Genomic DNA, 27,147 nt, shown 5'->3' on the forward strand with positions numbered 1-27,147 from the left:
TGACTGCTGACAGACTGACTGGTTAACTGACTGCTGACTGACTGCTGACTGACTGACTGCTGACTGACTGACTGGTTAACTGACTGCTGACTGACTGACTGGTGACTGACTAACTGGTTAACTGACTGCTGACTGACTGCTGACTGACTGACTGCTGACTGACTGCTGACTGACTGCTGACAGACTGCTGACAGACTGACTGCTGACTGACTGCTGACTGACTGACTGCTGACTGACTGCTGACTGACTGCTGACTGACTGCTGACTGACTGCTGACTGCTGCTGACTGACTGCTGAACTGATGGCGCTCTGTGTCCCAAACAGTCCAAGCCATGAACGCAGTCTGGGCTGGAGCTTCTGGGTTCGAGCCTCGTGGTTTTGGCTCCGGTCCAATCACAGCTGGATCAGAGGAGCTGACCACTCCCCTCGTGCTGAGCTCTCTTTGAGCTCCAGTAGAGCTCGCTGATGTTCTTCCTCCTCTATAAAAGCGGCTGCTGGAAGCCTCGGCTTGGTTGTTGCGGGACGATGATGTTTCCCTGCGGCGCGCTGCCGCCTCCTCTCTACCAGGGCTTGGCGCGTCCCCCTGCGGGGCTCTCCTCGCCCCTGAGCCGCGCGCTCCCCACAGGATTCCTGGTGGAAGACATCCTTCGGTTAAACCAGCCTATCAGCTTCATGCATCGGACGTTCTCCTCCAGGAGCCCCGGGGACTTCGTGCCGTTCGGCCCAGGGCCGGTGTCCTCCCCCCGGGCTCCGGGACCGAGCACGGACCGGTCTGCGCTCCGGAGCTGCAGCAGCCCCGGCTCTCCGCAGACAGCCTGCCCGGACTCACGTCACCTAAAGTTCGGCGTCAGCGCGATCCTGGCGCCGCCGTCACGGAGCGGTGAGTGTGGGGAGAACGCGGGCTTTGTTTATTTGTTGTTGTTGTTGTTGTTGTTGTAACATCAGTAGGTAAACACGGATTCAGGGCTGAGCCTTTAATTGCCAATAAACCAGTGTATTAAACTAATATTTCTATTTTATCCTCATTTTATTAACGGGTTTCTCTTATAATTATTAGTATTAATTATGAGAAATGATTCTTGCTTTCCTGTAAATATCACAAATGAATAATTGATGCTTTATTTTCTGCTCCTCAGGCCAGAGTCTCCAGACGAAGTCTGTCGCGGTGCCTTTCTTTGACGGAAGCCTCCATCCGTTCATCAGAGCGTCCTATTTCACAGGTAGCGCACCAGAACGCACCAGAACGCACCAGAACGCACCACTAATGTGTTTAAAATGTAATACTCCTTTTGGAAACCGCGTCCTGTTCTCCACGCCGCTGTCCTCGTAAACAGGACGCGCTGCTGTCATTCGTGGACAAGCTCAAATATTCCTGCAGGAATCCTCCTCAGGCCGGTTTTATTTCACTTCAGTGAGCCGAGACGAAGACGCGCGGATGCGTCGAGGCTGGTGTCGCTCACCAGATGAGGGGATTGTCCCTGAGGGACTCCGGTCCTCGGCCCTGGACCAATCACAGTAGTGGGGGGCCTGATGTAGACTGAGAGCATCGAGGACATTTCTCTGGACACGCTTCTGCGGGGAGGACATTCAGGATGGAGCTGCAGAGGCCGAGGTGTCGGCGGCGGCTCGGAGACGCTGTCGGCCTTTACGCACGGGAATGCGCCGGAGACGCTGCCGGCCTTTACGCACGGGAATGCGCCGGAGACGCTGTCGGCCTTTACGCACGGGAATGCGCCGGAGACGCTGCCGGCCTTTACGCACGGGAACTCGCCGGAGACGCTGTCGGCCTTTACGCACGCGAATGCGCGGAAAGCACGGAGTCAGCTCCGCCAATTTGAAGGGCTATTTAGGCGGCGCGCTGACTGCTTTCCTAATTAGCCCCGTTTGTCACGCTCCAAGCGAGGCGGGGTTCTTCCCAGCTCGCGGAACCAGTGCGTCTTCACGCGCCGTCATTTTCCCACCAAGCCCCTCTGCTTGCCCACAAAGCTCCCAGTACCATGACCAATAGGAGGCACGCCCCCCCCCACACACACACACACACGCTGACACACACACGCCCCCCCCCCCCCCCCTCTAGAGCTCGAGTGAACGCTCTCTGGAAGCTCTACATTATCCTGACCTGTCTTTAATGGGCCTGTAATATACTGGCCTGTCGACGGCCTTTTCCACTCAATTCATTAGAACACAATCCCCTTTCTCTCTGCGTTTGCAGCCCCCACAAGCCCCCTTCACGCTTCATTATGGGGGGGGCGCTGGAGAGCCTGTCTCATTAGCATATGGCTCTGTTGCCACCACTGGACAAATTGGGCTTTTAAACCAGCACACAGGGGGGCCGCCTGCATGGAGACGGGACATGAAGACTTTCTGTCCTCGCACGACTCAAGAATGTCTCCTGAGTCAGCATAAAGGACTCTGGTCTGAACCAGAAAATACCAAGAAAATACTCATAATACAAATATTCATACGTCAGTCAGTCCAACTCACTTAAATTCTCTCTTTTTTTTAGCAGGACCAAATTATTACACTAATTTGAAACCTTTCAAGAGCGTTAATGAAACATTGATAACGATTAATTAATTCAAAAGTAAAAATATAAATCCTCTCGTGTGGAAATGTTTGATTCGGTCAAATTCACACAATTCACACAATTCACACGTGGGATTGTTATATTTTCACGTGACAAACTAAATTGTGGTATGAATTTGGGGAGGAGCCGATCTGGCCTGACTCCATGTTTCTATTGGTGGAAATTTAAATATGAAAAAAAAGAATACGAATCCTCTCGTGAAAATATTGCTTGTGAAATCGTCATTTTCACGAAATAATTTCAGGAGGGGACTGTTTTAAATATTATATTAAAAGAATATGAAAATATTGTTTTTAGTCTAACTCGTAATGATAATGAGCAGCAAGGATTTTAAATTGATGATTTACAATAATAAAATAATAATAGTTATTATAATGTAAAACATGCGTGCTGGGAGGAGGATGTAACAGCCACGTCCTATATATACATATACCGGAATATATATTTATGTATATCTAGACACGTGAACTAATGTGTGCTTTGGCTCCCCAGCTTCCTCCTCTGTGGCTCCGGTCCCGGGAACGTTTTCGTGGCCCCTGATGCCCCGGGGGAAGCCCAGGAGGGGCATGCTGCGGCGGGCTGTGTTCTCGGACCTCCAGAGGAAGGCCCTGGAGAAAACGTTCCAGAAGCAGAAATACATCAGCAAACCAGACAGGAAGAAGCTGGCCGGTAAACTGGGCCTGAAAGACTCGCAGGTGCTCGTCGACACGCCTGCTACATAGTGCACGGTGATGTCTTCCTGGGACGTCCTGTCAACGTCCCATGTTTGTCTCTGTGTCCCATGAAGGTGAAGATCTGGTTCCAGAACCGCCGGATGAAATGGAGGAACTCCAAGGAGAGGGAGCTGCTGTCAACAGGAGGAAGCCGCCAGCAGACCCTCCCCACCAAAACCAACCCCCACCCAGACCTCACCGATGTGAGCGGCACCTTCTGCCACAGGGTGGGCGCGGCCGCCCCCGGCAGCCAGGCACAGCAGGAGCATCTTCACCATCATCATCGTCACAGTCCTTCCTCTCCGTCCGGGTCGAGCAGACAGTCCGAGTCCGACGGCAACCGTTTTGTGAGCCCGTGAGGAGCAACGAGGAGACGAGGCGTCCGGTGTATATATTTATATGTGAGACCTCCTTTAGATGTTTGTAGATAGAAAGGTTTCATTATTTCCATACATATTTGTATCCTTTATATTTTGTCAAATAAATAAATAAATAACAATCTCATTTTCTTTTATTGTAAATACTCTAAAACCTTCACAAACTCAAATATAAGTAGTTTTTCTGATGATCATCTGTTCGTGATATATAACATTAAGGTGCGAGTAGAGGGCTTCGCTCACTTGAGACAGTACTTATATATACTTAATAAAATACTTAAATACTTAATTAAAATGTATACTTTCCCTTTAACGTACGCTTTAAATCTATTATTTTGTGCTTCCTGTTTGTGTATTTCACTGATAAACACTATTTTCAGTGCATTTTCTTGGCGTAGGTCGAGCGTCCAGACCTGCAGGGTTCCATCCAGCACAGTTTAATAATCCTCATCAGCCGGTGGAGGATCAATAATGGTATTGGGTGCATTTAAGAGGGGTCATTAATTCAATATTTAGTTTCCTATAAACAATATTGATAGTGGAGAATATATTAATATTCTGAAGAAAAGCATTCTTCCTTTCATTTGGGACAATTTTAATGATGATCACACACGACCAGAAAGTTCATGTTCAATGTACTTTGTTTCTGTGACGAACCCGGAAAGGGTTATTTAGTTATTTATTTTATTAATAGTGTTATTATTTATATGATTAATAGTGTTATTATTTATATTATTAAGTGTTATTATTTATTTTATTAATAGTGCTATTATTTATATTATTAAGTGTTATTATTTATTTTATTAATAGTGTTATTTATATTATTAATAGTGTTATTATTTATATCATTAATAGTGTAATTTACTTTATTAATAGTGTTATTATTTATATCATTAATAGTGTTATTTATTTTATTAATAGTGTTATTATTTATTTTATTAATTGTTTTATTATTTATATTATTAATAGTGTTATTATTTATATTATTAATAGTGTTATTTATTTTATTAATGGTTTTATTATTTATTTTATTAATAGTGTTATTATCTATATTATTAATAGTGTTATTATTTATTTTATTAATAGTGTTATTATTTATATGATTAATAGTGTTATTATTTATATTATTAAGTGTTATTATTTATTTTATTAATAGTGCTATTATTTATATTATTAAGTGTTATTATTTATTTTATTAATAGTGTTATTTATATTATTAATAGTGTTATTATTTATATCATTAATAGTGTAATTTACTTTATTAATAGTGTTATTATTTATATCATTAATAGTGTTATTTATTTTATTAATAGTGTTATTATTTATTTTATTAATTGTTTTATTATTTATATTATTAATAGTGTTATTATTTATATTATTAATAGTGTTATTTATTTTATTAATGGTTTTATTATTTATTTTATTAATAGTGTTATTATCTATATTATTAATAGTGTTATTATTTATTTTATTAATAGTGTTATTATTTATATTATTAATAGTGTTATTATTTATATTATTAAGTGTTATTATTTATTTTATCAATAGTGTTTTTATTTATTTAATTAATAGTGTTATCATTTATATTATTACGTGTTATTATTTATATAATTAATAGTGTTATTTATTTTATTAATAGTGTTATTATGAATATTATTAATAGTGTTATTATTCACATAATTAATAGTGTTACTATTTATATAATTAATAGTGTTATTTATTTATTAATGGGTGTTATTATTTATTTTATTAATCGTTTATTTATTTTATTAATAGTATTATTTATATCATTAAGTTTTATTATTTATAGTGTAATCATTTATTTTATTAATAGTGTTATTATTTATATTATTAATAGCGTTGTTATTTATTTTATTAATAGTTTTATTATTTATATTATTAATAATGTTATCATTCATTTTATTAATAGTGTTATTATTTATATTATTAATAGTGTTATCATTGATTTTATTAATAGTTGTATTATTTATTTTATTTATATTGTTATTTATATTATTAAGTGGTATTATTTATATTATTAATAGTTGTATTATTTATATTATTAATAGTGGTATCATTTATTTAATTAATAGTGTTTTTATTTATTTTATTAATCGTTTAATTATTTATATTTTTAATAGTGTCATCATTTATTTTATTAATAGTGTTATTTATTTTATTAGTAGTTTTATTATTTATATTATTAATAGTGTTATTTATTTTATTAATAGTGTTATCATTTATTTTATTAATTGTGTGATTATTTATATCATCAATAGTGTTATTTATTTTATTAATAGTTGTATTATTTATTTTATTGATAGTGTTATTATTTATATTATTAATAGTGTTATTTATTTTATTAATAGTTGTATTATTTATTTTATTGATAGTGTTATTTATATTATTAATAGTGATATTTATATTAGTGTTATTTATATTATAGTGTTATTATTTTTCTAATTAATAGTGTTATTATTTACATATTACGTGTTATTATTTATATTATTAATAGTGTTATTTATTTGATTAATAGTGTTATTTACATATTACGTGTTATTATTTATATTATTAAGTGGCATTTATTTTATTAATCGTTATTTATTTTATTAATAGTTATTTATATCATTAATAGTGCTATTATTTATATCATTAACAGTGCTATTATTTATATTATTAATAGTGTTATTATTTATATTAATAGTGTTATTCATTTTATTAATAGTGTTATTTATTTCCTGACTTTTTCCCTCTTATTTGGCGGCTGTCTGGAAAACAATAAATGTTTAGGCCCCCCTCCCATCGTCACACTGTTCCTGTACAAACTGACCCCGGCCCACCAGAGAATGGAGAAGTTTGGGGACCCCCCCCATCAGAGAAGGGAAGAGTTTGGGGGCCCCCCCAACAGAGAAGGGAGGCGTTTGGGGACTATAGGCTGAGAGCAAAAATGGGTTTCAATGTGCATTTTGAAATGAAATGTTTTTAATGTTCCAACTTATTTAATCGTCTGTTTGGAAGTCAAAAGACAGGACATGCAGGAGGGGCTCCCAGGTGGGGGCTCCCCACCGACCCCCGAAAGACAAAACACACAAAGGGACAAAACCAAAAGGACTTTATTTAGAATCCATCGTGGAAGATGGTAATAAACTCGAGCCAGAGAGCAGTGAAGCGAGACAGAACACAGAAACACCGTTCACATGTTAACATTCATCATCATCATCTTCATCAGAAAGAAGCCGGACGCCATTAAAACAATGCTTTTATTAATGTAAAATTTATTTACAGGAGGAAACTGAAAACGATCACAGACTTCATGCACTTAAAGCCTACAGACAACCGAGGGAGGCGTTCAGGTACATCCAGTATTTACAGCGTCCTGAGCGCTCCTCTCTAACCGCGGCTGGGAGAATAGAGAACCGATCAGAACGCACTTCGTCTCGTTTTGTGTTCAGATTAGTGAAACTAAAATATCTAAAGTGGATCAAACACTAACGGAAGCCGGATTTGCACTATTAGCGGAACGTGAAAAACAAAAGCTGCTAACCGCTAACCGCTAGCCCTGCAGCTACTTCCGGTTGCTCTTTATTCGCTCCAGACGCTTCTTCAGGTCGTCCAGGTTGGACGCCTGCGAGGTCGAGCGGGCGTGGGCGTGACCCTGCGGCGGCGAGTGGGGGTGGGGGCGGGGCTCCTGGTGGTGCAGCTCTCGGGACTCTTTGAGCTGCGACAGCTTGCTGTGCAGCATGTCGGTGGAGGAGGCCACGGCCGGCTTGGAGGAGACGGGGGCTCGCTGCTGGGGGTCCTCCTCGCTCCCCCCGACTCCCTGCTGGAGGGCGAGACACGGGAGGGTTAGCACACATTGGACCGGCCGCTAACTGCTCCGGGCATGCGAGCGGACTGACCCGGGAGGTGTTCTCCAGGCCTTGTCTCTGCCTGAGGATCTTGAGTCTCTCGTGGTAAACGGCGGGGTTCAGCTCTTCCTGGTTCCCGCTCAGGCCGGAGTCGACGGCGCGCTGGGGGGCCGCTGCAGAAGCACACGCCAGCGTTACAAAGCACACGCCTCCGGACGAGGAGCAGCAACAGACCGCAGCCGTACCGGGTGAGGAGGCGAGGCACGCCCTCCTCTGCCTCTCGGACTCAATGAGACGAAGGCCCTGCTCCACGTAGTTCTGGAAGAAGTGGGACGTGTTCTTGAGGAAGGGCTCGAGGTCCGTGTCCGAGTACTTCTGTTTGTACTCGTACAACTCCGTCAAACCCTGCCGAGGACATCGGGCGCACGGCGTTAGCAACGGCTCCTTTATCGTACGCAGGAACGCGGGAACGTCGAGCCGACCTCCTTCGTGTTCTCCTTGGAGCCGATCTTCTTGAAGATCTCACACAGAACGTCGCTGACCTTGGCCTTCGACATCCGATCCTCCTGCAACAAAACAGTCCACGACCGTCAACGGGAAAACGGAGTCGGTTCGTTCACGCGTCGGCGACCGTGCAGAGAACTCTGGGACCGTCTCAAAATGTAAAGAAAATCCTGCAAATCAGGTTGAATGTGTGAAGTTGGGTGAGATTAGGACGCGTAATCTGGCAGATAATCTGCAGACAGAACAATCGGCTCATCGTGAAAAGGAACCCGATGACCTTAAACTCCGAACCCCCCACGGCTCACGGGGGTTCTTGATCCACAAACACAGCGACGCTTAGCGTCTGCAGTGGAGGCGTGTCTTCCTGAAACACAGGACCTGATTTACGGTGAGACGGCGTTCCTAGTAGCAACGCCTCCGGGCGTTGGGATTTCAACCCGCGACAGTCGGCGGCGTGGGGCTGCTCACCGTGTGCAGACCGCTCTTCTCGTTCCCACAGTTGCTCTTGAGCTCCGACCGGTTTCGGGAGTGTTTGACCACGCGCCTCAGGTAGGCTTCCAGCTCGGACTCGTTCCGATCCTCGATCATCGAGAGGTGATCCAGGATCTGTTCATCAGCACGACAGAGTAAGAGGCAGGCACCAGAGCAGCGGCGAGCAGACGGCCCGCTGCGCGCTACCCGCTGCGCGTTGCCCGCTGCGCGTTACCCGCTGCGCGCTACCCGCTGCAGGCTACCCGCTGCAGGCTACCCACTACCCGCTGCGCGTTACCCGCTGCGCGCTACCCGCTGCACGCTACCCGCTGCACGCTACCCGCTGCAGGTTACACGCTGCGCGCTGCACGCTGCGCGCTGCGCGTTACCCGCTGCAGGTTACACGCTGCGCGCTGCACGCTGCGCGCTGCGCGTTACCCGCTGCGCGCTGCACGCTACCCACTACCCGCTGCGCGTTACCCGCTGCGCGCTACCCGCTGCACGCTACCCGCTGCAGGTTACACGCTGCGCGCTGCACGCTGCGCGCTGCGCGTTACCCGCTGCGCGCTGCACGCTACCCGCTGCAGGTTACACGCTGCGCGCTGCACGCTGCGCGCTGCGCGTTACCCGCTGCGCGCTGCACGCTACCCACTACCCGCTGCGCGTTACCCGCTGCGCGTTACCCGCTGCACGCTACCCGCTGCAGGTTACACGCTGCGCGCTGCACGCTGCGCGCTGCGCGCTGCGCGTTACCCGCTGCGCGTTACCCGCTGCAGGCTACCCGCTGCACGCTACCCACTACCCTCCGTGCGTTACCCGCTGCACGCTACCCGCTGCAGGCTACCCGCTGCAGGCTACCCGCTGCAGGCTACCCGCTGCACGCTACCCGCTGCAGGCTACCCGCTGCAGGCTACCCGCTGCACGCTACCCACTACCCTCCGTACGCTACCCGCTGCAGGCTGCCCGCTGCAGGCTACCCGCTGCAGGCTGCCCGCTGCACGCTACCCACTACCCTCCGTACGTTACCCGCTGCAGGCTACCCGCTGCAGGCTACCCGCTGCGCGCTGCACGCTACGCCTTACCTTGGCACCCATGAGGTTGCACAGTGTGTGCAACAACGTCTTCAGGGTGCTGTGCGGCATGTCGCTCTTCAGCTGCTTCAGCTTCTCTTTGGGGAAAACCTTCATGAAGTTGTGAACCTCCAGCAGGATCCTATCGAGGTTGATTTTGTTGATGGTCTGCGGGAGGAAACGGATCATCCTCCACAAACACTGAAAGGCACAACAGGCAGCAGGACGTGAGTAGCAGGCGTCCAAAGGACAGCAGGGACAGCCGTGTGGGACGGGGACGGGGACGTGCCTTACCTTCATGACCAGCTTGGAGAAGGTGGCGGGACCAGCCGTTGTGACCAACGTGTCCTGAAGCAGAACCAGCACGGCGCTGAAAACAGGCCGGACGGAGAGGTCAGACTCAGAACCAGCCCAGTCCAAGCATCAACAAGCTAATCGGACCCGAGGGACTCGCTGTTCTACAGCCGTTTGACTGACGTGGTCTCTGTTAGTGGGATCCATCAGGGAACTGCTTTGAGCTCCCCTCAAATCCAGACCACTTGGATGAAGACAATCATTTTAGGTCACGTGTCTGTTCAGCTGCTGATTGGCCACTTCATTTCTGACAGTAAGTATGTTCCTGCACCTTAAGGGACACCAGAGCGGATCTCTCCCTCCCCGACCCGGATGGGATGGGATCTCTCCCTCCCCGACCCGGATGGGATCTCTCCCTCCCCGACCCGGCCGGGATCTCTCCCTCCCCGACCCGGCCGGGATAGGATCTCTCCCTCCCCGACCCGGATGGGATGGGATCTCTCCCTCGCCGACCCGGCCGGGATCTCTCCCTCCCCGACCCGGCTGGGATCTCTGGGTCGAACGAAGCGACGGCTCCAGTCAGCACCAAGAGGTTGCCTGCTTGGGTCCCGAGCTCTTTGAGTTTACGCTGACCTGAACACGTTGGTCTGGTCAGAGTTCTCCAGAACACTGATCACCAGCAGGTTGACGGCTCTGGTGACCTGCTCAGAATCCTCCATGGCCTCCACCCGGGGGTCCAGCATCAGCGTGATCAGCCCGTGCATCAGGTCCTTCAGCACCCCCGTCGACGCCTCTCTGGACAGGGACTCCATGGAGAACAACTAGCAGGAGAGGACGAGAGCAGAGAACCACCGCGGGTTCTAAGCAGGTCCACAACACACCCCAAAGACTGCCTGAGCAGCCCCCCTGACCTACAGACAACATGCTCCCTATGATGCAGCTGCACAGCTTGATGACGCTCCTCTTCTCCAGCCTGTCGTCGGCCACGTGCGTGCTGAAGATGAGCCTCAGCTGCATGAAGGTGGCGATGAGGAACTGATCAATGTGTCCAGACATCACTTCTGCTTTGTCCTCCTGCCGTAGCACCTCGTCAATCTGGGGGGGGGGTTAGTCGTCACCACAATGCTAAGAAAAGCCAATCCAAGCCTTTTCTGTGGAGAGGACGACAAGGTCTCTGCCGGTGTGTGTGTGTGTGTGTGTGTGTGTGTGTGTGTGTGTGCGTCGTACCTGTGCCAGCGCCTGTATGCTGGTGTTGATGTCACCGCTGACCACCTGAGAGATGACGAAGTTGATGGTGGAGGCCGTGTTGTTGTGCAGGTCTTCAAAGTGTGGCGAGACAGAACGCATCCTTTGGACAAGGGACAAAGGCAAAATGTAATCGTCCACTCCCGATCACGAACGATGGACCTTCAGCCGGCTTGTTGCGGTTACTTTGGTTCAGGGATCACGATGGGCTCCAGCAGCTCGTCCAGCTTGTGCTGAACCAGGTCCGGGAGCTCGTACACCCTGCTCTGGTCCATCTCAATCATGTCCAGGTCGAGCTGGAACTCCTTGGGGATGGGCGGGTGGGAGGAGTCGCCGAGTTGAGCGCTCTGCCTGGCTTGGCTGAACGGAGGACAAGATGGCGGCTGAGTAAAGCCAAAGACGTGCACTGCTTCTACACCAGCTAATGTTCCTTCAGGTTCACCAGAGTCTCCGGAGAAAACCCAAAGCCCAGACTTTAATTGAACCCGGCACCCAATGACGCACATCCAGTCAGAGCTGGACCCTCCGGCAGACGTGACCACGGTGTATCGAGGTCCTCGCCCTGTTCACCACTAGTGCAAAGACATGGCTCTCCTCTTCCATGCTGCGGAGCAAGGTTAGTGTTTTGGACCATGTTAGCAGGCCCTTCAGCCAAAGCTAGGATTGAGTGGAACAGGCGGGGGGGGTGTGGATCGAAGCTAGGATCACGTGGACTAGATGGGGGGGGGGGGGGGACCGAAGCGTTTTTAGGACCGACCCAACATGTTGAGCATTAGTTTTCCCGTCGTGTGACAGAGGAAGAGGAGAAACCCAAACTGAAGCAGCGAACGACGACTCAAAACGTCACTGCAAACGGTTCCCGTCAGACACACGAATGGGGAGCCTGACATTCAGAGCGGAGGTCTTACTGTGACATTTAGGAGGAGGAGGTACTCACATCCTATACGTGCGATACATTATTCTGCTCCAGAACAGGAGGCAGGCAGAGCAGAGACAGGAGGAAATCACACAGGAAGAAAGAGAAAGGGTTAAGAGGCAGCCAGAGACATGGACACTAAGGTTGATTTCACAGCATCCTCATCTGTGAAAGCAGCTCGACATGCAACGAGCCGGGAGGAGACAAGAAGAGAGGGGCGGATTAGTTACCAGTCGAGAAACCATGCCAACGTTTTATGGGACAAATCAGACAGCAGGAAGGCTCAGCGGCCCAGAAAACAGAGGAGTCCCAGGTCCAACACTGAGGAGGCGTTCGAGGAACCGCGGACGGACGGACGGACGGACAGATCGATGCGTTTACTTTGTTCTGCCTCCAGTCATTTACCGTGTCCTCTCTCTGAACAGCTCAACGTGCACCAGCTGCTACAGAAACGCTCCTTCCTGTTCTGGAGTCCTAGTTTAAGGTAATACCTCGACATGCGAGCGCTCAGAGACACGAGTAACTTCCTGATGGTGGCGCTAGATGGCCGAGCGTGCCACTCTGATCTAATCTAATCTTTGTGGCCGGGAAACTGGACATTCCCGGTCCAGAAGCGCTTCAGCAGAGCTGGAGGAGCTCATGTAGTTCTGCCTCACTGACAGTCGTGATGTTTACGTCTTTCAACTTACCGTATTGAGCCACAAAATAAGTTAGAATAGATTCTAGATAGCAATAGTCCATTATTTTTTAGCTTCCATGACCTTCGAAAAGGTCAATACCGGTACTTAAAACAATTAAAACCATTTCAATTTGACAACACGCTCAAATTCCGTTTGAGCTTAAGAAAAGATTCAACGAACGATGCATTTCGTCTCTGCTCAGTGGCTGAATTCCAGGGAACGTGCAGTGAAAATCAGGTTGAAGGGAACGCGGGTTCGGTCCGACCTACTTCAGCTTGTTGGGGTCTTCCTGCGCCGGCTTGCGGAGGAAGGTGGCGTTGGGGTTCGTTGGGGGTTCTCTTTGAGACCTCTCTGCAACACTCTGCTTGGGAGGCGCTGCCGGAGTCTTCTTGGCGGAGCGCTTGATTCGCTCCTCCAGCATGCTCATGTCCTTCTCTGACAACTGGAAAGGATAAGAACAGAATAATGCAACGCTGTCCAGAGTCCGTTCTGGGCTCGAGTCCTACGACACCCGCTCGACGCCGGTAACGGTACGAATGCTTGATCCGGTGTCGAGCTCACATTTCCTATGAGTTTGTAAACTTGCTCCCCACAGACGTTGTAGACCGCCACCACCGTGTTCAGAGCTGCGTTGCGGACAGACGTGTCCCTGTCTCCTATGTGCACAGCTATGTCCTTCAGAGACTTGGCTGGAGTCGGCTGGCACACGTTCATCCCGTAGCTTCCTATCAAACAGCCGAGCTCCTCCAGGCATTCTGGGGACAGAAGGACCGTTGCATCACCCCGCTGAAGCCGGTCAGAGCGTCCCTTCAGGCATTGCAACCCACCAGCTCTCTGCTTGGAGTTCTTGGACTTTGCTCCATCCATAAGGAAAGGGAAGACCTTGGATGCTGGGTAAACCTTACAAAGCATGGTCAGTATAGCCCGGACATCTTTGCGTACCACATCCTTAGACTCTCCAACCTGCGGGAGACGGGCGAAGACACTGTCAATTCGATAAAACCGAAAGAAGACCGGCGTCTTGTCTCATTTGTCAATGGGTGCCCACCTTGAGTATGAGGTAAGGGACAAAAGAGGTGGCCTCGTACTCAGTCAGGTGATAGTTCCCCCTGTTCAACATGGCAAACAGCATCTTCAGATACTCCAGCACCTTCATCAGGACCGTGGTGTTGGTGTCAAAGAAGCGCAGCGTGAACCATTTCAGGATCAGGTCCAGACAGCCAATGGTGGCTTCAGCCTCACTCTCCAACCTCTGTCCAACGCACACCAGCACAGAGACCTGAAAACCAGCGCATTCCCAATACCAGGAACTGTCAAAGAACTGAGCTCGGCCGCTACCTCAATCATGACACCTATGGCCTTGACGTGTCTCTGGAAGTCAAAATGGAAGAGCTCATCCTGGAGCCACTTGGCGAAGCAGGTGGACATCTGAGCTTTCAACTGCTCCACGTACTCGTCCCGAGGAGTGATGAAATTCCACTTCAAAACCTACCGAAGCAAGAGCCGAGCCGTCAGTGGAGCCGGATCAGCACCGGGAGTCAAAGAAGCCACAAATACATTCAGCGGGTTCAGTGTTAAAAACACCAAACGGAGACGGACGCAGTTCAACGACTGATGATAGTCACGCTCTACAGGAGAGAGACAAAGACAAAGCAGGAACCTGAAAGACAATGGGCCCGAGAGAAGGGCAGCATCAGTAACCGGGCGGGAGATTCAGTCAACGATAGAATCAAGGGCTGGAACGCTGGACCGCCGCCCAGCTCCTCTCAGCCTAATCTGGTGGGATCTGATCCGAGAACAGATCTCACCTCAGTCCGGACGCCAGAATCCAGAGCCAAACACTTGGAGTATTGAGACGACATTCATGAGGTCGTATTGGGTTGTAGGAATTAAACTCAATGTAGGCAGACGCTTCGTCTCCCCATCGACACCGGGCGGATACCGAGGCGCCGACAATGTGTGTCCATTCAAAGTTCTCAAGTTTCCTGAAATCTGGTCGTCAGCTTCACAGCATTTCCTACCTTCAGCTGCTTCTCCTCTTTGATCCTCTGCTCTTTGGCACTGGGGGTGAGGATGAAGATCGGGCCCGACCGATCCTCCTCATCCTTCAGAGCTTTGGTCGCAGGCTTCTTACCAGCGGCGCCCTGAAAAAGGAGGCAACATCAGCCGGTGAACCTGGAATCACGTTTCCTCTACTCTGTGTTTTCAGGAGACGAGACAAAAGGAGGTTACTCTACGAGGACTCAGTGAAGGTAAACGCACGCAGTCATGCAGTGGCGCCCCCCCCCCCCGTTCTGTGAGCATGCATGCATGCAAGGCTGGGTGAGAGCTCTCCGGGTCTCACCACATTTCTGTCAATGATGGCACTAATTGATGTTCTGCTCCTTGTTTTTAGTATCCATGCTGCAGCGACACGCCCAACGTGTGTCAGCCGACGACCCGACCGACACACGTTGATGAGGAATCAGAATAAATCATTCAGGACAAGTCTGGTTCTGAGACCTCCCCCAAGCAGCTCGCCCCCCTCCTATCTGGATCTACACCGTCACCATGGTGATCTGGATCAGCACCAGAAGGTTCTAGATGGTTCTTGGTGTCTTTATACACCATCCATGAAAGGTCGAAGTGAACCAGAGTATTTTTTACTGATTCTTGAATGTTAAAATTAAATATTATTTCCCGACTCCATTCTGGATCCGATCCGGATGGAATTCGGTGGAGAGATAGTGAGTGGTGGACTCAAACTGTTCCTGGTACCATGCCAAACATTTCCTAAAAATGTCAACCAGATCTTTTGGACAGACAGACGGGCGGACGGACGCTGGCCTCCCATCAATCTGGGGCTGAACTAACTGCATGAACTCAGACGTTACGCGTGCGGCTACCGGCCGGCACCGGGCGCTCGCAGAGTCACCGATCTGCTTCCGTAATCAATCACACTTCTGTCCAAACAATTCCTGCTTCATAGTCAGGCGCAGAACAAAGGCTCTGGAATGCAGCCCATCCAGGTGTCGTTGCTGTCAAACAAAGTAAAGTAATAAAACGGTAGTATTTCAAGTGATACCCAGCCCTACACACAGATGTGGATTTCTTCGGTAAGCAAAAGCTAATATCTTCAATCAGATCCTCCGACCGCGTTTCAGCTCATGAGTTGAACATTCCGTGGCAGTGTTAGTGATTAGAGGGGGGGGGGGGGCTCAGCCAAGACCGGGTGGGGGCAGAGAGAAGCTCTAAAGGGATTAAAATCTGCCAGCAAGCCCACCGAGTTCAATCACGAGGACCCTGCCACAAATCTACCTGTTGACTGCCAGCAGCAGCTTTCCCTTTGCTGGGGGGCTTTTTAAGAGCATTACTGTCCTTGTCCTTGGAGGGAAGGGGAGTGGCAGGTTCCTCGGGAGGGGAGGGAGGCTGGGTGGGTACAAAAACCACATCACGGTCAATGAAATGCCAACGGAAGACTCTGAGACAAACACGAGGAGGACCGACGGCAGACAGCGTGTCCACCCAGGGACGGAAACCCAACTCGTCTGTCCTTTATGACTAAAATGACTGCTTCAGGCCGGTTCTGATTCTGAGCCCGCTTCGACTGGACAAGCAGCCGGCGCCGAGCCGGACAGACGCACCTTCTTAGTCCCGCCGGCGCCTCGAACCTTCTTCGCTTCAGGTTTACTTTCCAGATCATCAGAAGCCTGTTGCGTCCTGGAGGCTGCAGGACAGACACGGGAGTGAATATGAAGCAGTGAGCAGACATGAGAAAACACACACACACCTCTGACCCCCCCCTGCTCACAAACGGAGCAAAGAGACGGTTTCTAGAGTCACACGAACCCGACGCAGTCTTGCTCGGCTCGGCCGGACCCTTCACGCCTCCAGCTTTGGCAGGAGCGGCGGGTTTATCCGGCATGACCGCCCTCGCCTTTTCTAGCGCGGCTACCACCTGATCCCTGGAAGCAGGCTGCAGCGAGACAAGAACCGAGACATTACTTATCGGAACGAAGGAGCGAGAGGGAATAACGCGCTGCTCCAGTACTTTGAGCTTTCCAGCAGCCTTGTTCATCTTATCGTAGCCCAGGTGCATCATGAAGGCAGGCAGGGCATCCTGGGCCTTCTTCCTCACGTCTCCGTTCCTGTCCTCCAGGCAGGCGTAGAGCTGAGGGACACACAGCATCAGGTCGCCGGGTACCGCCCTGAGGGTGGGCAGCCTCTCGGACAACCAGCCGAGCAGCTAGAAATGAGGAGCGTTCGTGTCCAATCAGCACTCAGGAACATCTGCAGGAACATCTGCAGCTACAGAGCATGCGTCCGTGTACCTCCTGTCGCAGGAAGGGGTTCTCCCTCTTCAGCTCCTCGGACAGGTCCTCTCCTTCCAGCCACTCCTTCATGCCCGTCTGCGCCACCCAGGCCTGCAGCGTCGCCATGGCAGCCGTCCTTATATTAGGCTGCAGAACAGACGCACGTCCATCAGGTCAGTGTCGGCTACTTCTCATGCATTTCTGCCAGTACCTTGCCGTCTCCCAGTACAGTGATGACGGGGATCCCCAGTACTTTAACATGCTGCTTAAGTCCAGGTCCCATGGCTGCAGCTAGCTGCTGCAGAATGGCCAGGGTCTGCTGGACCTGGGCAAAGAACAAACGCTCCTTTGAACTTTAAACACTTGAACTTACTGGTCCCGGTTAATCCGAAGCTCCTTCTAGAAACAGCTTTAGTTCAAACTTGCATTAAACCAGATGGAATGAATCTTGATCGATACATACGATGAATGAATGAATGAATGAATGAATGAATGAATGAATGACTCGTCTGTATTCTAACCAGGATCTTGTTGGAATCGCCGAGTCGTCCTTTCAGGGCCAGAGGAAGCTCTCCCACACTGGCTGTGACGAACTTAGCCTCAGAAACGATGGCGGCAGCCTCATCCAGACCCTCCTTCCTGATCTTCCAGTTCTTATCCTCGATTTTAGACACCAGCTCAGATGTGATCTTGTCACTTAAAGGAGAGAAATACGGGGAGACGCCTTTCACTGATCCAATTCTTGGTTTTGTTTGTTTGGTCTGTTAAACTTGACACTTTTCAGAGCCGTCTGGTTACCTGATATCCATTCTGGGCAGTAGATCCATGATGTCTTGTCCTCCTCCTCCTCCTCCTCCCCCTCCTCCCCCTCCTCCTCCTTCCTCTTCGTGCTCTTCTCCATCCCCCTCCTCCTCAGAGACGGTCTTTTTGGTGAAGCGGGTGGGGGCCGTTGGAGACTGACCCTGAATCTGTGCAAAACAGCCCATTTTTGTACAGTGCAGTATTCCTTCAGCAGCAAGTCTGTTCATTTCACTCTTTTCTTCTAAAGTTTAACCGGGAAACTAAATAACCATATTTCTCCATTTAATTTAAATGATTTCAGGGGTATTAAACACAACAACTCCCGTCTAACCTTCTCAAACTCGGCATCGATCTGCGAGAGGAGAGCGGGCTTCTCGTCCTCGAAGAACATCCGGAGCGGCGCCCCCATGTAGAGGAACATGACGCCCAGCAGGGCGATGGCAGCGGTCCGGACAGCGGGGTTGGTCGCCCCCAGAGCCGTCTTCACGTTGTTGATGAAACCTTTCACATTGATGCTTGAGACAGGGATTAAAGAGCAGGATTACTTACACGCGGACAAGTCGGTGATGAATTAAGATCAACGCATTGGCTGTTAGCTACCCAGCGAAGCCGAACTCCTTCATAGCGTTAGCCAACCAGTTGAGCGTCTCTGCCTGGTTTTTAGGGTTCTTCTGTGCAAATGCAATAGACACCACCTACAAGAGGACAAATCGGACGGGACAGTTACGGCGTGTCCACCGCTCGCTGAATCGTCGTCCGACGGCAGGCGGATTAGGAACCTGTTCTGCAGTCCATGGCAGCGAGCAGGCCTCTCCAATGGCCATCATGGCCTCTTTGGCATTTCCTCCACATTTAACGTCTCCGACTTTATCCACCAGGCCGTCCAGAACCACAGAGGCCGAGGTCTTTGAAAAGCGTCCCCTCTTCGCTATAGAAGCCACAACGTGCAGCTTCAGTTGCATCACCTGCACAAGGAGAGAGGCGAGCAGAGCATTAGCTTGCGTGCGCTTCAGGATGAGCTCCGTGCACGCCTGGTCTGCCGTCGTGAAAAAACATTTGGGCGCGTTGGATGTCTCAGCATCAGCGCCGCGTGTTAGCGGAATGGACCGACCGTTGCAGGGTCATTTCTACCCGGACCTGTAATGCTGCGCATCGCCACTGAAGCATCAGCAGATTCCAGACAATCATTTTCCTACAAGATACTCCTGGAACTGCAGGGCTTTAAATTGAAATAGAAGTGGCTTTAAACTCGTGTGTGCGAGAGAGAGGTTAGGCTAGGTAGCATCACAGGATTTGCCAGCAACCCTTTTGCATCCATGCCAGCCAGCCACCTACCTGGAAGTTGGTCTCCTTCCAGCCTGGTTTCTTGGCCAACATCTTGACCAAGGCCTGGCAGGGCAACGCCGATGCGTCCGTGGTCTCGACAGCCTAGAGGCAGAAAGGAAAGCATGACTCAGCAGCTCATTCAGGGCTGCAGAAACAGGGTTGAAGCGTTCTGATGGCGTCCTGCAGAGTTTAAGGACTTTACACCGAGGCATCAGCAATGAAACTGTGTAAACAACTTTCTGCACTCGCTTTGGATCCACGTAGTGTTCCAAACATTATCCCGTCCAGGAACGTGCTGGAAACAGATCGCTTCTTTAAAAAGAAGAAAAGCTTCATTATCAAAAGAAGAGACATTTTAACGAGACTAACTCCAGCTCCTGATTGATATTCAGTCCTTTGAGTCCTGTGATGTGGAAACCCGGGGCTAGACACACACGCGCACACACACACACACACACACACACACACACACACACACACACACACAATTCAGGAATTCATGAAGGAGGAAATCAAGCGTACCCTCTGGAACTCTTCCATACTGGCCAGTCTCTCCTTCCAATTGGCCGAATCCAGCTGCTGTAGGCAGGAGGCGGGAAGAATACCTGCTGCAACCTCCTCACACACCTCCACCTGACACACACACACACGGCGAGTAATCAGACATTACGGCAGGAGAACTCATGAAACGTTTCAATCCCAGTTGGTCCTCGTTTAACGACAGCGTTCCGTTCCAGGGAACGCCGCTCAACGACTGTGGTTTAAAGAGAAACTGTTAACCGACACCTCGTCCGACATTTCGCTTGGTCAAAATAAAATAAACACTACAGTGATTTGCATATGAAGAGGCCATTTATACGGCACATGTAATACTTCCTGATCCTGTAGATAGTGTTGGGTATGCTAGGAGGGGTTTTATAAATTGTATATACATTTCACCGGGAACGGTTTGGACTGCTGATTTGGACACGGAGTGAGAGACGAGGAGGAGTGTCCTCACCACGCAGCACAGAGGTTTGGACATGACGACGTCCGAGAGGAACAGCGCGAGTGGGACCTTCCTGGAACGGGGGACCAAGAAATACTCTCCCTTCTAAACACAGACTTTTACATCTCGGAAAGCCCGTCGTAACTCCGAATCACCGGAAATCATGCGAGGACCAGCCGCATGAGACCACCAAGTCGACCGCAGGACATGAAAGGGACACGCGTGTGAAGAACGCCGTAATCCTTCGCCATGAGTGAATCAATAAAGGCAGAATCTCAATCTAAAGCAGATGCTTTGGTACAGTCGGAGATTCAGGCATTAAGATACTGTGTGACTGTACTTGTACTCTAACATTCTATCTAATAAATATACTCATATTCATTCATTCATTCAGACCGTCATCCTCAGAGTCCACGATGGCTGCAGCGGCGCTCCGATGCACGCAGACTTACAGACAGCTCGGTCTCGGGGACTTCCTTACTCTCCTGGGTCTTCTTGGGTTTCCCACCGGCTGCAGACACTGGCTTGCCTTTCTTAGACGGCTGAAGGAGACAAAAACCCACGTGATGCGCCCGTTGTCATCGCAAACGCCTGACAAATGAGTTTAGTCCAGCCTCATGTCATTCTGAGCAGACCTTGCTTGAAGCACATGGCGTCCTTCGGGGGGGAGCGGAGGATTTAGGAGGCGCTTCTGCAGCAGGAGGACGTTTAGAAGCCTTCCTGTCCCCACCTGAAGAGCTTCCTCCTCCCTTCTTCCCTCCAGGAGCCTCCACCTTATCAGCACACTCCTTTATCTGTTGGTAGAGAAGGAAAACCAACGAAGGACTGCAGGCGGACGCTCAAGAGGATTTAAACCGCCCCATCCCCGTTCCGTTAATCTTACTTTATCAAGTTTCAGTTTATCCAAGTCAGCCAGAAAAGGGTTCACAGCCTTCTCCCCCACCACCTTCATGGCCGTCCCCAGAGCTTCAAAGGCAGCATCACGCACCTCTGAGGCGGAGTCGCTCACTTGCTGATGTGTACAAAGACAGATCTCATTTTAAAACCTCTTCACCTAGACGTCATTAGACCATTTCAGAGTGTGCGGACGGCCAAGAGAGGACACCATGTGCAGCATTCCTGAAGAAGAAAGGGGGGGGGGGGGGGGGTTACCCTGATCAGAGCAGCACAGAAGGGTTTGAGGACGCTCTTTGGCAGCGTGGTCAGTGTGCAGTGCCTGAAGGAGCGGGCCAGAAAGAGAGACGCCTGCTGCTTAATGGAGGGGTTCTTGTTGTCCATCACTGCCAAAACGTCTTCCGATAGGTTCTGGAGAGTGGTCTACAAAATCAAAGGCAGAAAGGGAACAAGGAACAATTCAGATCCGCATTAGCGGTTGGTCCATCTCCAGTAAAGCGCCTGAAACAGGGTCTGCATTCTCATCATGCTTCCAATGATGACAATGATCATTTAAAACAGTTGATGTGAAAGGGGAGGGGCCTCTGTAATACGGAAGTGGGTGGGCTTCCATAGAGCAGCTGTGGAGTGAGCGAGCAACGGTGACGGCGACGGCTGGGAACACGACAAAACTGTTCCAGCATCTCAAACTCAACCAGTCGAGTACGAAGAGCGAGAGACGGAGAGACACGTCGGCGACGCTTACCCAGCCAAAGATACATAAATAAACGGTTGAGAGTTGAGTTGAAGTTCAGACAATACTAAATACTGCTACTAAACTGTGTACCGGTACTTTAATTCTGAGTACTTTGGACAGATCTAGTTTGGTAAATACTAAACACACTTGCTGTATTGCAGTTTACCAATAAATCTGTAAATGTGCTTTACAATTTGAGACAAGTGTATTTAATTTTATGGGTTTAGGTTTGTTATACAAGACTCCGCCCAATTTAATTATATGGTATCGTAGTCTGCTGCAGCTTCGTAGATTCCTGCCATGTCGGGCCAACATTTGAAGCGAAGAAGCATTTTTCAAGACTAGGAAAGCCCTCGGAGAGCGCAGACCTCCTCCAAGCACCTCAGCCCCCCCGTTATTGGGATTTACACCAAAAATAACGGCCCCACATTTATTAGGGCTGGGACGAGACCTCGCGCCACGGGACCGTGAGATTCCTCGTCCTTGCGTTAAACGATATTTAGTTTACTTGGTTGCATGAGTTGTGCACTAAAGGTAATAAAGGTGAGATTGCAGGATCCACCAACGTGTGCGTCATTTACGTTTAACCTCATGTTGTGAGATTGTAAGATTGTTGTGAGATTGTTCCTGACCTCATTCTGGAGCAGATCCAGAAGACATTTTGCATGATGGTTCACATCAGACCCCAGATGGTGAGAGAATTTAATGCATGTTTTACAAGATATGATTTTTCCAAAAATGCAGCAAGAGCACCACCTGCTGGTCAAAGTCAGCGCTACGGCCGTGGATAGAGGGCTAAGGAGTCCTGAGACGGCGCTTACGGTGAGGAAGATGGCATCAATAGCCTCCTGCAGGGCCTGGACAACCTGGACCTTCTTCTCCTTGAACTTCTCCAGGATTGTTGGAACAACCTACAACATTTAAAGAAATCTATTCTGTTGGATCTCAACACTTCTGAAGTCGGAATAGTTCCATCATTTAACCAATGTTCATTCGAGGAAAGTCCAATTAAACACAAATCGATTTATGTTTAAATAGCCTTTCCATGACACGCCCCCCTAATGCAGATGCTCACACCTTCAGTCAAGAAGAAAGTGATCACATTCGTTTATTCCCACATTAATGAAGGCAGCATCGCTGGGATATAAATATTACTGATCACCACACTAAAAGAAAAACACATTCAGAGTTAACTGCTTTAAAGTACACAAAAATAAGCCCACAAAAAAAGGTTTAACCAAAGAGACTCAACGGCCTTACTTGTCCTGCGTACGTCCCAAACTTCTTCCTGAGCCCAGCGGCCAGGCCAGCCAGACATTTAGCTGCCACAGTCACTAGCATCACGTTAGCATCCTTCCCTACGACCTGGAACATCAAAGGCGTAGGCTCAGAACCTCCCCGCACGCCCTTTCAGGGGGGGGGGGTGTTGAATTCCCTACAATCCGTGTCCAACGCTGAACTGTGCAAAGTAAGTTACCTTCTTCAGAGCTCTGACCAAGTCTCCGTAGTCCCCGTTCTCGAGTTTGGGCTTCTTTGTCAGAGCTTCTACAGCCTCCAGAGCTTCCTTCCTCTCCTGCCACTTTTTCGCTTCCTGCAGAGACAGAATTGACTCGGTATCAGATGCCGTGGTCTGCTGATCAGTTGAAGAGGTGGTTAGTGAAAGCCGGTTAGTAAAAGAGGCCAGTGGTGGCTTTAAATGGCCACAACCCATCAAGGGACTGTTCAGCATCGCTTGAAAGAGGCCATCTCGTGCTCAAATGCCACCGAGTCTCATCAAGTAGCACGTCTGATAGTCTCACTATTTTCTCGTAGAAATCTTTGGGCATCTTGGAAAGAACATCCACGGCTTCCAGCAGCTCATATGGATCCACTGCTGCCACGGTTTCCACGTCATCCTCCCCTAGAAGACAAACGGAACAAGTTGGCAGTGCAGCGTGCAAAGCGCCGGCTGTGGCTGCGTGGTCACATCTACCGTCAGACCGGTCTCCCCCCTGGGCCTGTTGCTGCTCAAACTTTGCCCTCAGATCCCGCTGCGAGCGCAGGAACCGGCTCTGTTTGGGAGGAGACGTCGGCAGCTTCACCCACTCCTCCTCCAGCTCCTTCAGCTGCAGGGATACAACAAGTATCCATCGAGTTGGTTCTAACAAGCTGAGCAACAAACAGCTCAGCTAGATGTGCGGATCAGAGGTCAGAGCGAGCCCCACCTGCACAGAGTTGATGTTCTGCAGCGGAGGCCTCAGAGCATCTCGGATCCATTTATAGACCTCAACAGCAAGAAGTTTGGCTTCATCCCTCACAGACTTCTCTCGAGATTCAAACAGCTTGGGTAAAACCTTCACGACGGGCTTCAGAGTGACGATCTTTGACCCAAACTCACTAGAAGACGACCAAGGGGCGAAAATGGCGTTACTGACAGCAGATAAAATACCGGCCTCCTTAGTCAGCGACACACGAACAACCCACTGGGGTCGTTCCAGGTTCTACTTAAGTTCTAAAAGGTGAATGCAAACAACATAAGAATCAAGAAATAGTCATTCATGCATATCCTTCAACAATGTGAGAAAGTTACACACAATTGTGAAGTGTTCAGCTCTCCATAAAAGACAACACAAACTCTCAGGGTCACTGCGATGTTGGGATGAAACACTCAGTCTTAAAGGACATTTTATAATTTAGAAGTGATGTTGAGAGCTGGCATTATACGTATATTGCACATGAATAGCAGGCGTCTAAGAAGATCAAGCATTTAGGTCGGTATTATAATTAGGGATCGACCGATTATATCGGCATCGCACTTTTTTATTAATACGACACGACGGCCGATGAGCTCAATGTGACACGGCATTATTTTGGCTCCGACGCAGCCACTCCGCTCTGTGTCCAGCATTGTCCCGCCCACAGCCCCGTCTGATTGGTTACACGCAGAGCACGGGTAAATCAGCCAATCAGCAGTTAGCTGTCTGAAACGCTGGAGAGCACGTGTATGTTTTGAAGGCAGGAGACTCTTAAAATACTTTTTATTATTTCTAAAATTGTTGGACATCCCAGTCCTGTACAACTATTGTTAACGTTACCGTTAGCGAAGACAACGGTCGCCCTCGCTCAGTTGTTAAAGTGAAAGCTCCCTTAATGTCACCACCCTCGGGCTGTGGGGGGGTCGTTCATCAGCTGATACACATGCGCCCGGCCCCCGAGCCGGCAGCACTGACCTGAGAGCCTTCCTGAGCGTCTCGATGCACGCCACCACTATCTTGGGGTTCTTGTTGTCCAGCCCTTTGAGGAGCTCGTCTTGAACCACCTCGGCCTTCTCTATCTCGATGAACATGAGGCAGATGTCTGATCCCAGCTCCTTCGCTCGGACCTTTGGCTGGTTGAATACTTTGGTAACCACACCTGACACCACCTCACCTGTTGTCCTGGAGCGAAGGGGACACACACAGATAAGGTTGGCTTCACAAGTAAATGACTCAATGATTCATTCATCACAAAAAACTACTTGCACATTATTTGTGGAGGTCAAGTCGTCATAATTGAGTTTTAGAAATGCATCTAGTCATTAAAGAGCAGCGGAGTTATAAAAAAACAAACCTCTGCTGAAAAGGAGATTGGCTCCTTAGAATATACTGAAACAGAGTTATCCAAAACAATGTTTCCATGGAAACCACTAATTAAATGACTGATCGTTTCAAATCAAATGTCTTTATCCTCATTCTGAAGGGTGCGTCCATTGTCCGTCTCACTTTCCAGCTAGATGGGCGTTCTCCACGAAGGCCAAGGCCGCCTCCAGGCCCTTCAGCTGAGCCACAGCGTTGGAGTCGGTGGCAAACTTCTTGACGAGTCCCAGGTACTTCCCCCACTCGGGACTCTTCTCATCTCCAATCCTCTGGAACAGCTTCAGAGCTTCTTCGTAACCATTCAGACGGGCTTTCCACACCTAACAAGCACGCAGTACAAAAGAAATGAGAAGAGGAGGAATTGAATCTTCCTCCTATAAAGAAAGAAAAGCCCAACTAAAGCCACGTGAACAAACAGGAAACGCTCTGTCTTCCAGTGGGTGAATAGAGGTCCGTTTATGGCCAGCGGATGCCACCCACAGTTATGACTGGCATAGATCAACAGCTCGACGTTCCCTCAGTTAATGGAACTGGTCAAATAAAGATAAAGGCCTCGTTTATTCATAAAAAGACATTCCAGCCACTTTAAATGAAAGAAGCAGGATATTGATTGAAGCCTGTTACAGACCGGTTTACCCTTTATAGCGAGGACACGGGGAAAGCATATTCCATACTGAATAAATGTTCGCCAATGCCTCCTCGTCCGGAACGGCCGCCAACGACCTCCCTGAAGCAATAGACACAGGAAAACTACTACGATGGTTCCTTTAGACTGACGGACCCACTGGAACTCCTCATACTCTGGTATACATCTCTGTTTTTGTACTTTTGAAGCTTCACACAAATCTACGTTGCTTGTGGTCGCCATCTTGAATGTTTTGATGAACTTCCTCCAATAGTTAGTCGTATTTACGGTGACAATCATGCGAAATACACAGGAGGTGTACTGCTCAACAGGCCTGCTGTTAGCTTTCCTTTTCAACATCTGTTCGTGAACACCATTCTCTCTCTGGATGTATGAAATGAGATGGCATACCTGCTGGAATCGTTTACAACCCTCCCCTAGCAACCGCGCGACTTTGAAGAAACGCGTCAGCTCTCCTGACTAAGCTCGCATGTAGTGCACGAATCCTCGTCAGATGAATCGTCAAAGACTTCTAAGAACATCTTCACTCTGGTTTGGGCTGATATTATTTTGTGGATAATCAAAAGGAAATAGATGTTTGGTGAATGAGCTGCAGAGAATGATTGAAGACAGTCACCTTGTGTTCGCATTTCTGGTCAGTGGGAAGTTTCATCCACTCATTATCGTCCCCCATGGTGGCCACTGGAGGGGCAGGGGGGGGGGGGGGGGTGAGCTTCCCCAAAGGGTTTCAACTGGAAAAGCAACATTATGAAATAGAATTACATTTCATGCATCTCAACTGTGTCTTACAGCTAAACAACTCATCTGTGTAGCATATTAATAACAACCTCAACAGAGTAAAATGTAAATGCTGCCATAAGGAACGTGTCACGCTCTCCCATGTCCCATACGAGTGCTACTGCAGAGAGATTGGTTAAGCAGCCTCTTGTCCAACCCTAATGCAAGCAGCCCTCTTCTGTTGCGGCGTCTGAAGTCCAGTCGCTGCGTCTCACACTTGAAGGCCGAGCATGTGACCGACTAGTGCACGTTCAGGGAGCGGCTGTATGTTCACCTTTCAACTTGATCCAGTCCAGCAAACATCGACAGACACCAGCTACATCTCGGAAAAGTGCTGCCAGCCTGGAGCCAATCTTCACTTAAAGGGC

The 27,147-nt window shown here is 48.8% G+C and overlaps 2 protein-coding genes across 2 annotated transcripts; one reads left to right on the forward strand and one right to left on the reverse strand.

Moving 5' to 3' along the window:
- The first annotated feature begins 525 nt into the window (after window positions 1–525).
- On the forward strand, window positions 526–3,659 carry LOC137893584 (homeobox protein DBX1-B-like). Its single transcript, XM_068738996.1, has 4 exons — window positions 526–880; window positions 1,137–1,220; window positions 3,080–3,282; window positions 3,375–3,659. Exons 1-4 carry the CDS (start codon window positions 526–528, stop codon window positions 3,657–3,659), a joined length of 927 nt encoding a protein of 308 aa, XP_068595097.1.
- A 3,119-nt stretch (window positions 3,660–6,778) lies between these two features.
- On the reverse strand, window positions 6,779–26,726 carry ckap5 (cytoskeleton associated protein 5). Its single transcript, XM_068739132.1, has 43 exons — window positions 26,619–26,726; window positions 25,483–25,676; window positions 24,952–25,158; window positions 23,947–24,118; window positions 23,715–23,847; window positions 23,542–23,642; window positions 23,220–23,333; window positions 23,003–23,107; window positions 22,564–22,653; window positions 21,265–21,429; window positions 20,996–21,124; window positions 20,748–20,906; window positions 20,565–20,654; window positions 19,647–19,757; window positions 19,134–19,226; window positions 18,578–18,763; window positions 18,399–18,493; window positions 18,130–18,313; window positions 17,796–17,965; window positions 17,519–17,693; window positions 17,209–17,322; window positions 17,016–17,144; window positions 16,736–16,930; window positions 16,534–16,660; window positions 16,329–16,411; window positions 16,003–16,113; window positions 14,727–14,849; window positions 14,044–14,193; window positions 13,754–13,957; window positions 13,533–13,668; window positions 13,267–13,460; window positions 12,975–13,147; window positions 11,296–11,469; window positions 11,092–11,212; window positions 10,780–10,959; window positions 10,498–10,685; window positions 9,865–9,940; window positions 9,583–9,771; window positions 8,498–8,635; window positions 8,008–8,091; window positions 7,771–7,930; window positions 7,577–7,698; window positions 6,779–7,479 (listed from the first exon to the last, which is right to left on the reverse strand). Exons 1-43 carry the CDS (start codon window positions 26,673–26,675, stop codon window positions 7,243–7,245), a joined length of 6,138 nt encoding a protein of 2,045 aa, XP_068595233.1. The 5' UTR covers window positions 26,676–26,726; the 3' UTR covers window positions 6,779–7,242.
- Window positions 26,727–27,147: the final 421 nt, after the last annotated feature.

Source organism: Brachionichthys hirsutus, chromosome 5 (assembly GCF_040956055.1).
Source record: "Brachionichthys hirsutus isolate HB-005 chromosome 5, CSIRO-AGI_Bhir_v1, whole genome shotgun sequence".
Lineage (NCBI taxonomy): Eukaryota > Metazoa > Chordata > Actinopteri > Lophiiformes > Brachionichthyidae > Brachionichthys > Brachionichthys hirsutus.

What these genes read in the sequence shown, in the direction of transcription:
- LOC137893584 (XM_068738996.1), top strand. Translation starts at nt 526, where the DNA reads ATGATGTTTCCCTGCGGCGCGCTGCCGCCTCCTCTCTACCAGGGCTTG. An exon ending in GGCGCCGCCGTCACGGAGCG is followed by an intron (nt 881 to 1,136) that starts GTGAGTGTGGGG and finishes TCTGCTCCTCAG; the next exon opens with GCCAGAGTCTCCAGACGAAG. An exon ending in TGGGCCTGAAAGACTCGCAG is followed by an intron (nt 3,283 to 3,374) that starts GTGCTCGTCGAC and finishes TGTCCCATGAAG; the next exon opens with GTGAAGATCTGGTTCCAGAA.
- ckap5 (XM_068739132.1), bottom strand. Translation starts at nt 26,675, where the DNA reads ATGGGGGACGATAATGAGTGGATGAAACTTCCCACTGACCAGAAATGC. An exon ending in TCCCCGAGACCGAGCTGTCT is followed by an intron (nt 19,758 to 20,564) that starts GTAAGTCTGCGT and finishes TGTGTGTGTCAG; the next exon opens with GTGGAGGTGTGTGAGGAGGT. An exon ending in GAACTCCAAGCAGAGAGCTG is followed by an intron (nt 13,461 to 13,532) that starts GTGGGTTGCAAT and finishes TTCTGTCCCCAG; the next exon opens with AATGCCTGGAGGAGCTCGGC.